Source organism: Phocoena sinus, chromosome 4, assembly GCF_008692025.1.
Source record: "Phocoena sinus isolate mPhoSin1 chromosome 4, mPhoSin1.pri, whole genome shotgun sequence".
Taxonomy (NCBI): domain Eukaryota; kingdom Metazoa; phylum Chordata; class Mammalia; order Artiodactyla; family Phocoenidae; genus Phocoena; species Phocoena sinus.
Window position 1 is genome coordinate 133,051,408 of NC_045766.1, and position 17,898 is coordinate 133,069,305.

Genomic DNA, 17,898 nt, shown 5'->3' on the forward strand with positions numbered 1-17,898 from the left:
AGCACGGGCTCCAGGCGCGCGGGCTTCAGTAGTTGTGGCACGCGGCCTCAGTAGTTGTGGCTCGCGGGCTCTAGAATGCAGCCTCTATAGTTGTGGCACACAGGCTTAGTTGCTCCGCAGCATGTGGGATCTTCCCGGACCAGCGCTCGAACCCGTGTCCCCTGCATTGGCAGGCAGATTCTTAACCACTGCGCCACCAGGGAAACCCTGGAGGAGATTTCTGTCATCTTTTGCAGCCAAGGATGACAAGGAGACAAGCAGTTTGACGTCTTAAGGACTCCTTGAAGGAAGAAAGTTCATAAAGCTTTTCGAGTCAGTTCTCTGACCCCATATTACACTCACCAAACTTCTTCAGTTGGATCCCCGTCCCATTACCATAGCATGCTACCTTATGTAGCATTCTGCACTATTTCAGGCACCCCACCTGTCACAGGATGCTCTGTGTCCCTAAAGATAAAGGGAAATAGAAACGGTCACAGGGCGATATTCATCAAACTTCAGTATCGTTCACTCTTCTTATAACCCCGCGTGTTGACTTGTGATTTTTATTTAAGTTTTACTTATTGTGCTTGCATGTAAAATTAAACTCCTTTTGGGCTTCCCTGGTGGCGCAGTGGTTGAGAGTCCGCCTGCCGATGCAGGGGACACGGGTTCGTGCCCCGGTCCGGGAAGATCCCACATGCCGCGGAACGGCTGGGCCCGTGAGCCATGGCCTCTGAGCCTGCGCGTCCGGAGCCTGTGCTCCGCAACGGGAGAGGCCACAACGGTGAGAGGCCCGCGTACCGCAAAAAAAAAATTAAACTCCTTTTATTTAGGGTCCTGTAGAAATGAAAAACCAAAACTCATTTACAAGTTAAATCTAACCAAGACTAAAAGAACCCCCAAATAGTCAAATTAGCAACATTCACTAAATGCTAAGGCTACTGTGGGTGGGAGCTGAATTGCTGTACGCGGTCTGGGTGTGGTTCTCACCGCTGGGCACAGGCTTTCTGAGCTGCTCAGTCCCGGCTTGTGATCACTGCACTCGCTCACCACTTTTCACTCTTTGAGTGGCTTTTAACCTTGAGTGTGTACGGGAAGCACGTGGGGGGCGGGTGCCCACCCCCAGAGTTTCAAACTCAGTAGGTCTGGCGCGGGGCCCAAGAATTTGCATTTCTAACAAGTTCCCAGGTGATGCTTCGGCTGCTGGCCTGAGGACTGCACTTTGGGAACCACCACACTCTCCAGACCATCAGGAGGCTTTCTTTCCCACAGATATAAGCACAGAGACATCACTGACAAATTAAGTCCACCTCTGCTCCTTTCTCACTGGCCTATGATAATAAAGGGGATATATTTTAGCACACACCTTAATAAAGGTGTGTGTTGGTAAACACAAATGCAAAAGCAGGCACTGCAGTCAAGTGTGTACAGTTGGGGGGTGACTGGGTTATATGGCGGCCGGCCCAGGTCCCTGGTTGGGCTCTGTCAAATGTTTTAGTATTGTCACCACAAGAAAAGCAAAAGTAGGACTGCTGAGCCCCTGAAGTTGTGTCCCTGGGCCTCAGTTTGAGAATCACTGTATGGGTTGGGTACCATAAAACACCTGTGGGAAAAATGATATTGTTTAAGTACCAGGCTGTTCAGCTTTAGGTGTGAGTGTCAGAGCCAGGATTAAGGCACACAGAGGTGAGCGGGGACAGGATTGACTGGTCGTGTCCCACAGCCAACGGGTAGAAGTTGTAGACTTTGGCCTTAGTATTTGAAACCCCTCCCCATGCATTGCCCTGAATGGCCCGAGCTGCCTTACGGAGGTTGGAAGCTGTTTGACTCTGAGGTTCTTCAGGGGTCTCCAGCAACAACCTCGTGGAGTGTCCCATGAGATTTCCATACATAAGAGCTGTGTGTCCAAGATCCCTTTGAATGCAAAAACGATAAAATTTGGAGGCCCTCTTCGTTTCCCCTCTCATCAGTCTCCAAGCATCCTCCAATCAAGGATGGTTGGCTCTGCCTCAAACAGACCCACAGTGCAGCACTACATCCCAGTTTCTCAGACAGGTTACATCCCCTAACACCCCTTCCCTCTGCCCCCAAACTGGCTCTCCTCCCAGCTTCCTGTCTTCTATTACGCTCATCACCACCATCCGGCTTTCCATGTTTGCATCTTGCATCCCCTTCAGACGTCTCTATTGCTGATTTGCCTTTCTCTTTCCACGGCACGCCATCCCTCCCGTTCAGACTTTAATAACAACATGACACAGTCTCCTGCTTATTCTGAGCCCTCATCCACTTAATGCCAGGTGACTACTCCCCAGATTATCTGGCCCTAGAAGGTTTATTCACCCAACATCTATGCTTGTCCTGGGAAACGTGTTCCACTCAGCCCACACAGGAAAACGCTGCTCTAAACGGCTCTGCATGTGCTTTGTTCATTCTTGTCTCCATTTCCTGGTCTACACAGTTTATCCTCATATCCAGCCGGCCAAGACAGATAAGCTCACACACATATACTTACCCCTGAGAGGCCTCCCATCTTCACGTACTTGTTATAGTCCTCTGTTGCCCTTAATTCCACTCCTCTGGGGTCGGGAGCAGCACAGTTCAGCATTTTCTTACCCCCTCTGCACTCGCTATTGGAAAGAACTGTGCTTATTTATTTGTTGACTTGCTGGTTGTCAGTCTTCACCCAATTCTAAGTCCAAGATGGCAGCTCCTTGTCTGGTTCCCCACCCGCCCCAGAGCCAGCATCTATTCCACTGCCTGGGGCAGAGAGCCGACCTGCAAGCATTTGTGGAATGAATGTTGATGTATCAGTCTCCCTAACTCGACTGCGAGTTACAGAGCAGGAACTGGGTCTTGGCATATGCCTGCAATTCGAGAATGATCTCTAGCTGGAGCCTGTGGGCTCTGTACCTGTCCTTCTCCAGAGCGCTGTGATTCAGAGGCACCTTGGTGGAATTGGGCCCCAAGGGTCTTCATTTCAGTCAGTCTCATTGGATTTGTTTTGACTGGAGATCCTGTTGCCTCTTTTTAAAACATTCCCTTGGGCTCTTTTGAACACTTCAGACCTCTTGGCAGGCAAGGCATTTCATCCCCGTCAGGAAATCTCATCAAAATGATATTAGGATTTCACATCAGGAAAATAAAAATCCTCCAAGAGATGTTGCTGCTCTCTAGTTTGGCTTTGGATATAAGTATAGTTAAGCCCATTCGGAAGGTATTCTGACCACATCTGAGATATTGGTCCAGAGCTGGGTGGCAGAATCTCACAATAAACAATAATATAGAGAATAAGAGTGGGAAAGAGACTTCCTTTCCCCTCCCCACCCCCAAAGGAATTTCTCCAGTGACAGGCCAAAACAGAACTCAAGGGAAGAGCAGAACGCCAGTCTGGGCTATGAGACTTTTGTCTCAAAGGGCTGAGTGGTAACCAGGCACGCTGGCTATGCCGTGACTTGGCCTCCTGTGCAGGGTCTTGCTATGTATTTTTTGGTCTGGCCTCCTCCAGGCTCCACCTTGTAAACTGTACTTGGAAAACCACATCATGGCAGACCTACTTTTATTCGAGGCTCCTATTTATATGAGGTTCCCCAGGTATTTTTCACATCATGTGGTCTGGACTTCCTTCCAGAAGGAAGGGACATAGTTTCCCCTCCTTACTGAGATAGCTCTTGAAGCTCTTTATTTATTTATTTTTAATTAATTAATTAATTTTAAATTTAATTTTATATTGGAGTATAGTTGATTTACAATACTGTGTTAGTTTCAGGTATACGGCAAAGTGATTCAGTTATACATATACATATATCCATTCTTTTTCTGATTCTTTTCCCATAATAGGTTATTACAGAATATTGAGTAACGTTCCCTGTGCTATACAGTAGGTCCTTGTTGTTTATCAGTTTTATATATAGTAGTGTGTATCTGTTAACCCCAAACTCCTAATTTACCCCCCCTTCCCCTGTTGGTAACCATAAGTTTCTATGTCTGTGAATCTGTTTCTGTTCTGTAAATAAGTTCATTTGTATCATCTTGAAGCTCTTTAAACTCTTCTGATTGCCTGTCCAAATCGTCAGAGTTGTGCTTTCACCCCCTCCTTTCACATTTGCTGTTTCAGAGCAGAGCTGAGTGTTCTAGAAAATGACCAAGGAGGAGCACCGAGGTGGACGTGAAAGTGGCAGGACTGCAGCTTCCCCAAGCCCACGTCCTCTTTGTCATCCTCTCCCCGGGGTCTTCTTCTGGTCTCATGCTCTGGTGTCTCTCTTTTCAGAGGTGTGAACATGTATGCCATGCTGACCGGGACCCTGCCTTTCACGGTGGAGCCTTTTAGCCTGAGGGCTTTGTACCAGAAGATGGTGGACAAGGAAATGAACCCCCTTCCCACCCAGCTCTCTACAGGTAATGCACCTGCCACTCCGATTCAGGGCCCAGGGCTGCACTCTGACCACCGGAAGCAGTGTTTGTTTTGCAGCACTGGAGTTAGGACGACCCTCTGATGGTACTCGGTCTCTTCCTAGTATTAAAGCAAAGTCGCAAAAAATGGTTGGGTTTCCCATCTCTAAGGAGGCACTCTCCTCAATCCTTTCTTTTTCCGTTGTAATTCTGAACCCCTAACTTCCTCCTTCTGCACAAAATACACATATCAAAAGGATCGTGTAGTCTCCCTTGGAAAAGTACTTTCAGGCTGGTTTGTTTTAAAACTCATCATATTATAACGTTGACTTTGAAAAGAATGTTGATCATCACATTTCTGTTGTGTCTTCCTTAGTCAAGTCACTGCAAAGAAATGTTAGTTTCATTCAACTTTGGTCTGGGATTTGTTTAGCAGTGTGAGTCTTTGAGCCTGTTCAGGAGCTTTTAAATATATATAGGTTTGGTTACTTGGTTAAACTGAACCATCAGGTGTGTTTGGAAAGTACACTCAACTTTACCTGGTTCACGTTTCGGTAAACAGTTCGTATTAAGGTTTGGTTTCAGATCCAGCAGATTAGCAGAGTTTGTTCTTTGGTTTGTTTCACAATTCACTTCAAGTTCCTGGCCTTGGCTTGCCCTCGACAGTCATTTAATTGGCTCCTTAGAATAAACTCAGCTTCACTAAGGTAAGGCATGTGGCCAAAAAAAGAAAAAAGGAGTAATTATTTAATTTCAATGTATGAAACATGGTTAAAATATAGCATTTTGGTTTGACTGCTATCAGGTATTTTTTTTCTTGAGTTTATAAAGCATCCATGAGGCTGACCCGGAATTTAATGCTTGCCAAATGGCACCCAAGCTGAAATGCATTCTTATAGGTAATTATCTAATTCGGTTCATACTTTCACCTCTGCTGGGGAGGTTCGAACCTCTGGAGGCTGAAAGCAAAGCAGGCATGATGTACTTAGAAAGATGAGTTACACAGTTCTGTCGTTGTAAAAGAAATAGTTCTGTACCAAGAGCCATAACTCCTGGAGTTAGAAAATGTGAAAAATGTTGATTGAATTGTTATCTTTATGTTTTAGAGCTTTCGGAAATGTTGAAAGTGCTGCAATGAAAGCACATTCATTCATTCCTTCCATATTTCACATTCATTCACTTATTCCATGAATATGTCCTGGGCATCGACTCTGTGCTAGGAATGCTCTAGGCACCAGGAGAATAAAACAGTCTCTACCCATATAGAGCATACATATCAGCAGGGGAGGCAAAAAAATAACATATAAACAAACACGTGTGATGTTTAATAGTTTAAGTGCTCTAAAGAAAATAAGATAAACCAGGATAAGGGGATAGAGAATAAAGATAGGTTTTTGTTGTTGCTGTTTTTTAACCAATTACAATTTTTACACACCTTTTTGTTGTGGTGTAATTGTGGATTCACATGCAGCTGTGAGAAATCATACAGCGAGATATGTTTACCCTTCACCCAGTTTCCCCCATTGGTAGGACCTTAAGTAACTGTAGTTTAATATCACCACCAGGACCTTGTTAGAATCCATTGAGCTTATTGAGATATGCCTGCACCTGTGTGTGTTGGTGTGTATTTAATTCCATGCAGTTTCATCACACGTGCAGAGTCATGGGACAGTTACACAGTCAAGGTAGGGAACAGTCCCATGACCAGGATTCCTCGTCCTACCCTTCTGTAGCGACAGCCACCTCCCTGCCTCCTAATTAACCCCTGGCAACCACTAACATGTTCTCCAACTCTATCATGTGTCCTTTCAAAAATGCTGTATATTTATATATATATCCCTTTTTGTCACTCAGCATAATTCCTTTGGGACCTGTCCAAGTTGTTGCATGTATCAATCCTTTGTACCTTTTTCTTGCTGAGTAGCAGTCCATGGTATAGATATACCATAGTGTAAATAACCCATTGAAGGACAACTGGTTGTTTCCTGTTTCCAGCTACTATGAATAAATCTACTGTCAACATTCATATACAGGTCTTTGTGTGAACATGTTTTCATTTCTCTGAGATGAATGCCTAGGAGTGAAATCGCTGGGTTGTATAGTAAGCACATATTTGGTTTGTGAGGAACTGTTAACACCCCTGTTCTGAGTGGCTGTACCACTTGGCATTCTCTCTAGCAATGTGTGAGTGATCCAGTTTCTCTGCATCCTTGCCAGCATCTGATACTCTCACTACTTTTTATTTTAGCCATTCTGATAGGGGTCTAATGATACCTCATTGTGGTAACAAAAAAGATTTAATGTTTATAAATAAATTCAATCTTTCAAGGTAGTCTCTTTAGGGGTTATATAGTCATAAGTACTGCCATCTTTCAGAGTGATTCTGAAGTTCCTCTTATGATTCAGAGCCTGTTTTGTCTTAAGTGGCCCAATACAAAGAACAATAGGAGGTTGTTTGTATCCTCATGCCTGGAAAAGGCAGACAGTGTTCACTTTGAATCCCAGTGAGACCCTAAAGAGCTGGAGCTGCTTCTCACTGTATTAGTCAGGATAGCCCAGGTTATGCTGCAGTAACAAACAGCCCCCAGATCTCGGTGGCATAAGACAGCAAAGATTCTCTCTCTTTTTTTTTTTTTTTGGTCACACCATGTGGCATGCGGGATCTTAGCTCTCCGACCAGGGATTGAGCCCGTGCCCCCTGCATTGGAAGCACAGAGTCCTAACCACTGGACCACCAGGGAATTCAGCAAAGATTCATTTCTCATTCCTGCTTTATGTCTGTGGAGAGTTGGATCAAAGGTCAAAGGGTTCTGCTCATTTTAGTCAGTCAGGGTCCCAGACCAACGGGGCAGCCACCATTTCAAATGTATCTGATCCGTGCAGAGGGAAAGAGAAATCTAGAAGGTCTCTTGTCAGCAGTGAAATCTTCCACCAACATTCCACTCATAACTCCTAACTTTCTAAAACATGTCACATGGCTTCACCCAGCTAAAGGAACTGAGGAAGTGCAACCCTACTATATATCTGGAAGGCAGAAAGCCAGAAATATCCGTTGACCAAACAGCATTATGAGTGTGAGCCACAGGCTGTAGGAGGAGGAATGGGGGTGGGGGGTGGGCAGTGGCCCCTGCCATCATCACTGAGGAGGGTTGGGCAGCAGGGCAAGGAAAGGTAGAGTAAGAGCACGAGGAAATCAGTCTCATTACTTCTGAACCAAACTTGTTTTTACCCCGGTACTATTATCTGGCCTTAGCAGTCTAGGCTCTAAGTGTTTTCTGATTGTGACAATTAAATTTACCCTTAAAGAAGTAAAAGTTGCACCCCTGAAAATGTTAAAAAATAAAAAATCCAAAGGAAATTCCACAGAAGAAAAATTAGAACTGTTCCAAGCAATGTTAGCATCCCTGGAGTTGGTGTCCAACCTCACGTAGCTCCTGCACTGAGCAGACAGTTTTGACTTCGGCCTTAAGCTCTGTGTGTGCTTGTTAAAGATCTTCACATTCCTACAGGATGCTGTGGTCTTGACCGGTCAGACGTGAACAAGCACGAAGTGCATTTCTATATCTGATTTTACAATTAAGGAATGTGGACATTGCCCTCCCCCTTTTATTCTTTTACCATTGGGATATGTGTATATCTACTCAACTTGGGCTTTAACCCTTTGTGCCAGGTACAAAACATAGCGTTGGCACATAGTAGGTGCTCAGGGAATCTAAGTCTCTGGTACTTGTGTTAAAGTGTGTGGTCTGGGAAGGCAGCCCATAGATTCATTTGACTACTCAGGTATGGGATCTGGCTCGATGCGGTAGGGCCCAGAGCTGTGTCCCAGCTGCTGAGGAAGCTCAGGTCATCTTGTTTACAGAGGGAATGACTTCAGTTTGGGGGATCAGCCACTGCCCTTCCATCAGCCCCCTGCTCCTCCAACCCTTTGTTCTTTGCACCCCGAGTTTACCACTTCTCCCTTCCACCGTGCCTGGCCCACCTTCATTTGTGATACTGTATGATACTGCCTCGTTTACATCCCAGAATACTAGCTTACAGTAACAAGAGTAGCTGCCATTTACTGAATGGCCATTGGTAAGTGCTTTTCATAGTACCTCCTGTTCTCAAAACAACTCTGTAAGGTGAGTTCTATTATTCCCAATTTATTAAGGAGGAAACTGAGTCTCGGTGAGGTCATATAGCTTCTGTGGTTTTTAATTTGCATCTGCTTGACCCCCAAACCTGAACTTCCCTACTATACTGGGTTGCTTCCCTATCTTTCTTTATGTTATTCAGTATAAGATGCCTCCACTCCCCTCCCCATCCCAGATTTGGTGGTTTTATCTGTTGTCCTCATGTTTTGAGTAATATCAAAATTGAAACATCCAAATTGAGGATATGCCATTTTATTGTGTCTCACTAACACATCTTTATTAATTTGATGATTCTATCATTCATCGTTTTTTTGAGAATATTTACTTGGTTGCGCCTGGTCTCAGTTGTGGCAGGCGGGCTGCTTAGTTTCGGCTCACCAGCTCCTTCGTTGCGGCACGTGGGCTCCTTAGTTGCAGCATGCGAACTCTTAGGTGTGGCATGCATGTGGGATCTAGTTCCCTGACCAGGGATCAAACCCGGGCCCCCTGCATTGGGAGCATGGAGTCTGAACCACTGTGCCACCAGGGAAGTCCCCTATCATTCATGTCTGTGATGATCTTTCCACGTCTGTTGTATAATAGCACTCTTTTTTTTGGATTAAGTTGGAATAATTTTTTCCAGATTTGAGCTGAAAAAGCGCACAGTGTTATTGCCCTAGTGAGTCTGTTCTGCACGCTTTTGAAGAATTGCCTCTCTTCTCCACCATGTAGTTTGAAAGCTTAAGCTGTTGGGATCTTGCCAATTCTGGCTTCTAGACAGTTTCTCTTTCTGCTTGCTGGTGCTTGTACATCACAGAGTTGTGAATGCCTTTCATGGTTTTCACATTTACCTTTCCATCACTACAGCTCAATGATGGCACTTAGAACACATTCCAGACACTCAGTTAAGATCTAGAGGGTTTTGCACCATGAAGTCACTGAAGTGATGCTGAAGGTGGGGTGTTAGCATTTGTGAGGGTTGAGCCAATGCCAGTTAAGATTTCTGAGATGGCCAACAGGCACATGAAAAGATGCTCAACATCGCTAATTTTTAGAGAAATGCAAATCAAAACTACAATGACATATCACCTCATACTGGTCAGAATGGCCACCATCAAAAAACCTACAAATAATTAATGCTGGAGAGGGTGTGGAGAAAAAGGAACCCTCCTACATTGTTGGTGGGAATGTAAATTGGTGCAGCCACTATGGAAAACAGTATGGAGGTTTCTTAAAAAACTAAAATAGAATTGCCATATGATCCAGCAATCCCACTCCTGGGCATATATCTGGAGAAAACTCTAGTTGGAAAAGATGTGTGCACCCCAGTGTTTACAACAGCACTATTTACAATAGCCAAGACATGGAAGCATCCTAAATGTCCAGCAACAGATGAATGGATAAAGAAGATGTAGTATATATGTACAATGGAATATTACTCAGCCATAAAAAAGAGAATGAAATAATGCCATTTGCAGCAACTTGGTTGGACCTAGAGATTGTCATACTAAGTGAAGTTAGTCAGAGAAAAACAAATATATGATATCACTTACATATGGAATCTAAAAAAAAATGATTTAAATGAACTTATTTACAAAAAAGAAATAGACTCACAGACAGAGGAAACAAACTTATGGTTACCAAAGGGGAAGGGCAGTGGTGGGGGGAGATAAATTTGGAATTTGGGATTAACAGTTACATAGTACTATATATAAAATAGATAAACAACAAGGCCCTACTGTATAGCACAGGGAATTATATTCAGTACCTTGTATATAACCTATAATGAAAAAGAGTCTGAAAAAGAATACATATATTTTTATATATATGTGTGTGTGTATATATATATATACACACACACACACACACACACACACACACACACACACACACACACACATACATATATATGAAAAAAAAGAGTTCTGAGAAGCCTCGACTGTCCAATAATTGTTGTTGCTGCTTACTCCTGGGAGGTGATGAGGAAGGAGCTTCAGGTGTGGGAGACCCCAGCTGTCTCCCATGGGCAGCACTGGAGCAAAATGTTTGATGGCTTCGTCTGTCTCCTGTGGCTATTTCCCTAGGCACAGGGTCAGGAGCTCACACAAGCCAGTCCAGACTTTGGAAAAGCTGAAGCTCATGGAGGTAACAGGTTTTGCACTGGAGGAGTGCGTACCTTCTGTGACATGGAGCACAGACAGGGAGTGCGCCCCGTGTGGGCCATCCCTACGCTTAAGCCCGAGTGGAGACCCCAAGCGCTAGCTTAGAAGACGGGCTGGGACTCATGGCTGTGCCCCTCATGGCTTTCCAGGACAGTGGAGAGTATTTTAATCCCTTTTGCTCGTGAGTCATAGGGATATTCAAGACCCTAACACAAACTTCAAAGAGCTCTAAGCATGTTTTCTAAGTCCTTTTTGGATAGTAAGGCAATATTTGTGATGTCCACAGAAAGAAAATTCACCAGTAGAGATCTGAACTAAAATTACTTGTGCTCATCCTCAATTTGTGAAGGCGCAGAGCGCTTGTTCTGAAAATAGAACAAAAACACACATCCAGTCTGTTCTTAGCTCTGTTCTTAGCTTAGTCAATCATACTCTGAGAAAGCCTGGGTTGCTGTTCAGGTCCTTTGAGGGTAAGCAACAGAGATGTCTGTAAAAGAAACATCATTTACTGAATAGCCTCCCCGTTTCAACTCATTAAGCTCACGTCATTTTTTCTTTGACCAATAGAAGCCCCTGATAAAGCAAATATAAATGACCTTACAATATAGGGCAGGTGAGAGAAGGGAGATAGAGGTTCCAAGAGGAACCTCTCTTTTGGAGCCCCACTTGCTTTTCAGAGCATTGAAGAACATTTTAGAAAAGTTTTATTTGGAGACCCAGCTATAAAACTTACAATAGTAAATGTGCCTCATTGACTGTTCTCGCATCTACGCATATATTTTTACCCACAACGTTCTCAAAGGGAAATGACCTTCTGGTGACCTCATCAACTGTGTGGGAACCCACCTGGAGAGGTTACCTGGGGTCCTGAACTAGCAAAGGCTATTTCTTTGGGGTTGATTCTGGCATCAGAGTTAGCTCCTCTTTTGATGGCTTCATTTTTACCCCGCAAAAAATGGTTGACAGTAACACCCATCATTCTGTAAAGGACAGTTTTCGAAATGACAGCTAAAGCCTGTGAGAAAGTGAGAATTTTTATGACTTATCACCGAAAACTTAGATTATCTTAGAAAACTGAAAAATAGCTTTGGAGAGAAGACAGAAAAGTTTGGTGACCAAGCAAATTAAGATTATTTTCCGGAATCTATTACTTGGTATATTGGAAATTGGATATCATGTACAAAGCTACATAAAAGAGTATTTTTTTTCTCTTGCAAGGATAATATCACAATGCTTCATAAAATGAGTATAAATAAGAAAATATCCTGGTCCCAAAACTCAAGCAAGACAGACCATCTTCATTTTGAAGGAATCCCTGGCATTCCTTGTCCATATGAGGACCTGCATATTCTCCTGCCGAACAATTTTGGAGCCTGTGACTTTCATATGCATTATAAACGTATTTTTCCATGTTGTGTAGTTGTCTCCACTGTTATAATCTTAAAGGATGCATGTATAGCACAGGGAACTATACTCAGTATTTTGTAACAACCTATAAAGAGAAAAGAATCTGAAAAGAATTTGTATATATATATAATATATAAATATATAATTATATTATATATATATAATAATATATATATATTCCTCAAAACCTACCTTGAGATCAAGCACTGTCTTTTTACTTTCTTTCATCCCTCTTTGGCTCACCTTTAGCAGTGGACCAGAGAAAAAAACCACAGCGGTGGACCATAAGACCACAGGTGGTTTGGGGAAGTACAGGATGTGGGGAGACCCGCACTGGTTCGTGCTCTACCGTGTTCCGGGTGCACCTCTTGGACAGATATCTTAAACTCTTGACTTATGACACCCAGAGATCCAGAAAATAGATCAGCAGTGGCTCGGGAGGTGTGGTGGGTCCCCTGCCCTGGGTCTTCCTTCAGCCTGTAACACATGCGTGTTCTCTGCTGAATGTCTTTGCAGGAGCCGTGAACTTCCTGCGTTCTCTCCTGGAACCAGATCCTGTGAAGAGGCCCAATATCCAGCAAGCACTGGCGAATCGCTGGCTTAATGAGAATTACATGGGCAAAGTGCCATGCAATGTCACCTATCCCAACAGGTAATCAAGTGCACACAGAGGGACTCCTCCTCCTCGGGCAAGATGAGGCCTGTCTTACGAGCCCCTGAATAGTTCTGGACAGGAAGCTTCACGTGACTCGAGCAAAGGCCACGTCTTCTCTCGGCTGCCCTTCCCCACTGCGCACACAAGAGGAAGTGTAGGCGGGGCCGGCCGGTGTGGCTGTGCAGAGTGCGCCCTGCAGGGGGCGCCCGGCGGAGGGCGTGCGGGCGCTGAAATCGGGCCGCACTCCCCTTATCAAACCTGCTCCTGAGGGCCTGCGTTTTTCCAGAGCAGCACCTCTTTCTAATTCACACCAAGGGACCGTGTAGACTAGCTATGACCTGAGTGAGTGTGTGTGTGTGTGTGTGTGTGTGTGTGTGTGTGCCACTCAAGAGCTCTCCTGTCGGCATTGGGCGGAATCCAGTGGAATCGCCTCTCTCCCTTTGCAAACTATCCCCCGGGCTCCTCTTCTGCCACTTCTTTGCTCCGATGTTTGTTTCAGCCCTAAGTCCCCTGCCCTGAAATGTTGGGGGCAGAAAGAAAAGTCAAGAGCAGGAGTCCTTTGCTTCAGGCCGTGTCTCCCTGTGCCATTTCTGTGAGGAGGAATCTTTAGGGAAGGCTTACAGGCAGGAGTCCATAGGAGTCCTCAGGTATCACTGAGGGACACGTCATGATGGCCCACGTGTCCCCATGCGTGGGTATCGAGTACAGATTTAAAAACAGGTACAGGAAAACGTTTCCTTGTACTTTTCCCTACTCATCTGACATATTGTTAACTAGCCCGAGCGGAGGAATGAGGACCCTCCCCTTGGTGGCTTTAGAGCCAACGTGAGGACCTGTGGGTCCAATAGCCCCCAGGACTGGAACCTACCTTGAGTCCCTTCTTCCTTCAGACCTGGAGTGGCCTGCGCATTCTAGATCTGAAGCTCAGATGAAGACAAGAGAACCACTGATGAAGTGGGACAGGTAGAGCACTGACAGGGCAGGGAAGAGGTGTCCTCTGTGATCATATCTTCAGAATGCCCAGGAAGGTCTGGAAACATCCACCAAGACTTACGAAAGTTGCAGCACTGACTTCTCCAAATGAGATGGGCAGGCAGAGCTCCGTCTTGGGGAGGAAGTTCTAGAAGAACTTCAGGGGGTGTGGGTGGACGGTGCTGGGACCCGCCTCCTGGCTACTGGGCCACATTTGCACTTGCCATGGCCATAGATAGCTGTCATCTACAATTCTAGCATTTGACTTGTGGGAGGTAATGTAAACAAAGTCTAGGTTACTTAGGTTACCAAGGGAACCTGGAAATAGACTGCTGGTTTCCAGTGCTGGCTGGGTTTGGGCTAGTACCTGAAATAGACACCGGGAATATTATTAGCCCAGCGAGAGAGGGAAAGCAGAGCCGAGGCGCCGTGCCCCGTCACCAGGGCTCATGCTGCCTGGCACGCCCAGGTGTGCTCTCTGTAAAGGAGGAGGCACCGGTGGCAGCCAAACGGGTCATTAGCCTAACGTAATCACGGTCTAAATGAGCAGAATCAATCCATTCGATGCAGCAGGTGTTAAAGGAACTGAAGCTGCTGTTAAAAATACAGGCCCCCCCCCCCCTTGCTGACCACATCTTCATTCACAAAGATTCAGGCCCAGCCATCTCATTTTGTAGCTTATAAACAGGCTTTTGTAGATTAAAACTTAAATTCTAGTAACCTGTACTGGCTTTGCCAGATTGGTCATTTTTGCATTTGGACTTGGTCAAAAGCGATAAGGGCTGCACATGATCTAGTTGGGTAGATTGTAAAAATGGTTAAGAGCTTGTATATTAAGGAAAACAGCAGCTGAATATCTTCTGTTTAGGTAAGGTTCGTTACGCATTTAATACCAGAGGCAAATCAATGTCCAGTTTTTAAGTAATGAAACCAGAAATCTCAACTATTGGAAAAGACACGAGTTATTTACAGTCTTTATTGTGAAAAATATATAATGCAAAAAAAATTGTACCTTTGATGATTAGTTTTCTGGTTTTACCAGCACACAGATAAAGGGAATAAGAACATGTGACGAGGGAAAGGAATATTTTCCTTATAAAGTCTATTTTATAGCTTCCCAACATTCATAGCCCCAGATTTAATTATTTTAGATGCTGTCAATGTTCTACTTCTGGGAAAGAGAGAAAACAAAGGTCCTGTGTTTTATATCACTCTTCTTTAAAGCCTTCTGTTAATTTGTTTGGGCCTCCAAGTTGATATCCCCAAGAGGCAAGAGGAAAATGTCTTTAAATGTAAACTCTTTATAATAAATGTTCATGCCAGTTAGTCACAGATGTTTGCTGTGTGCCAGGCTCCCCTCCCTGTTCTGGGAGCAGACATTTTTTTTACAGCCGACCCTGGCTACCTCCTTCCTGTCCTGCCTGGGCCTGGACACTCTCCCACACCTCCAGTTAGCTCTGGAGATGAGTGGGAGGGAAAGCAGGTCATTGGTTCACAGGACGGAATTAGACCAAAGTGGAATAAAATTGGATTTAATGCAAATTTACTCAAAATTATACCTAGTGTTCTGGAACATTTTTTACCATTGTCTGTATCATCAAAACTTGGAGAGATACGTTTGTTCTCTACATCTGTGTCTCAATTTCTGCCCTGCAAACCAGTTCATCTGTACCATTTTTCTAGGTTACACATATATGCATTAATATACGATATTTGTTTCTCTCTTTCTGACTCACTTCACTCTGTATGACAGTCTCTAGATTCATCCACATCTCTACAAATGACCCAATTTCATTTCCTTTTATGGCTGAGTAATATTCCATTGTATATATGTGCCACATCTTCTTTATCCACCAATGGGGGAAAGCGGTGGGGGGGGGGGGGTTGGTGGTGGGATGAACTGGGAGATTGGGATTGACATATATACACTAATATGTATAAAATGGATAACTAATAAGAACCTGCTGTATAAAAAAATAAATAAAATTTTAAAAAGAAAGAAACTTGGAGAGATAACACAGGTTCAACAACTGATACAAGAGAGCATTAAATACATGCATTGCTTATTGAAAATGTTTAAAATATTAGTCAGTCAAGAGCCAGTCCACAGTCTACGTTTGGCAGAGTTCACCCGATTTGGAAGACGTGGGTACAAAGGGCAGAGACGGGGTGTCTCCCCCTGCTCATTTTCTTCCTCTCTCCTCCACCCCCAGCCCCACCCCAGTGGCACCCCACACCCAGAGCACCCTCCCTTCCAGGGCCTGCTCCTGGTAGGGGGTGGGGCCATCCGTGTGTAGCTGTGGGTGATTGGCCAGGGGTGGGGTGGGGGGTGGGGTCACAAAACTCATGATCTGATTGGCTGGGAGGTGAGGCCATGAGGCTGTGGTCTGATTGGCCAATGTCACTGGTCTCATTGGCCAGGAGTGAGGTCAAGCAGCAGTGGTGTCATTGACCTAGGGCAGGGCTGCTGGCACGTGGTAGTTACCAGAGAGTTTCAAACAGTTGTGCTTTCTGTGTTAAGTGCTTGTGTCAATCTTCACGTAATTGTATCCTTTTTAAACAAACGTTATTATTTTTAACCATTAATCATACCAACCATACTCCAGCCTGCTTTCTAGAATTTGTGATTTTGTAGCCAACAGGAGTGAGGAAAGCAGATTTTGTGGTTTCTTGGGCACCTTTTCTTTGGACGGCACTTAGCCAAATAGAGGGAGAGCTGACCTAGGTTGCAATGGTCAAGAGACCTAGGTCTGCCCTTGCTTCCCCTACTAACGGGCCTGTGAACCTGGCAAGTCGGTTTCCTCTTCTGCACCATTATGGGGTTATACTGTGTGGTTTTTCCTAGCGTTATGGTTCTGAGGTTCCACCAGAAATGTCTTCAGACTCTTTGGCGGTGGTTACAGAGCTCTCTAGCCAGATGTGCTCGCCTTCTGCTCACAGAGTACTGTATTTGCATCTCTCTTAAGGACTGTAGCACGTTCTCTCTGATGACACACCTCCACTACCAACACACATACTCTCTATGCCCCTCAGCCTGTTTTTGTGTTCTCCATAGCTGCCACTTGCCTATGTGTCCCTGGGCAAATTACTTCCCTGTTGTGGGCCTCAGTTTCTCCATCTGTAAAATGGGGATAATAATGGTACCTACTCATAAGACTGTCATGAAGAATAAATGAATTTATTTTCTCTCTTCCCCACTGGAATGTAAACTCCATGAGGCAGGGACTTGTTGAATAAACGAATGAATGAATGAGTGGTTAAATGAATGCCTGGCATTCATTTCTTTGGCATTTTATCCCAAGGAGTTTATCTTCATAATGCTCCTGTGTAGAAGCTTTAACCTGTCCTCTGAGAGCACTTTACTTGGCAGCTGAGCCCCAGATCCCCTATTTGTGAACCTGTGAACTCACGTTGTTCCTTCAAACGCTCTCCGGGCTGGTCCTGAACACCCTCCTTTCCCAACTCAGCTTCCACCCAACCTAAGTGTGGGCTCCACCCCATCTCCAATAAATACATTTTAAGGAAAACATGTCAAATTGTAAAGAAATTTGGGACAATTGGGGAAATTTGAATATATTCTAGATATCAGAGAATATTAAGAGATTACTAAAAGTTTGTTGGGTGTGTTGATGGTATTGTGGTTCTACAGGAGATGTCCTTGGTTTTTAAAGATGCATGTCGAGGTGTTTAGGAAAAAAGATGTCATGATGTTTGTGATTTAAAATACTTTAGGAAAGAAAGGAAGGGAGGGAGAGATGGAGGAAGGAAGGAAGAAAGCCAAAGTGTTAACAACTGGTTCAACCAGGAATTGGGTACACACATAGGCTATTAGACTATTCCCTTTACTTTTCTGTATATGTAACTTTTCATAATAAAAAGTCAAGTGAGGGCTTCCCTGGTGGCGCAGTGGTTGAGAGTCCGCCTGCCGGTCCCGGAAGATCCCACGTGCCGCGGAGCGGCTGGGCCCGTGAGCCGTGGCCGCTGAGCCTGCGCGTCCAGAGCCTGTGCTCCGCAACGGGAGAGGCCACAACAGTGAGAGGCCCGCGTACCGCAAAAAAAAAAAAAAGTCAAGTGAATGAATGAGTGAATGAATGGACTGAGTGTTCATGAGGGGGCGCGTGTGTGTGTTGTGGGCGGGGGCGGTTTCTGTGCTGTCATGTTTGTGAGCATCGCTAAGGAGGCCCTGGAGCCTCTCAGCGACGGTGGAGAGGTGACT

At 44.8% G+C, this 17,898-nt stretch overlaps 1 protein-coding gene across 1 annotated transcript in view; it reads left to right on the forward strand.

Annotated features, from left to right (window-relative positions):
• The window catches only part of HUNK (hormonally up-regulated Neu-associated kinase), a 108,519-nt gene that overhangs the window by 69,190 nt on the left and 21,431 nt on the right, over positions 1-17,898 (forward strand). Inside the window, exons 5-6 of the mRNA XM_032631234.1 lie at positions 4,250-4,377; positions 12,572-12,707. Coding sequence (XP_032487125.1) covers positions 4,250-4,377; positions 12,572-12,707 — 264 coding nt within the window. The remainder of the gene's footprint in view (positions 1-4,249; positions 4,378-12,571; positions 12,708-17,898) is intronic.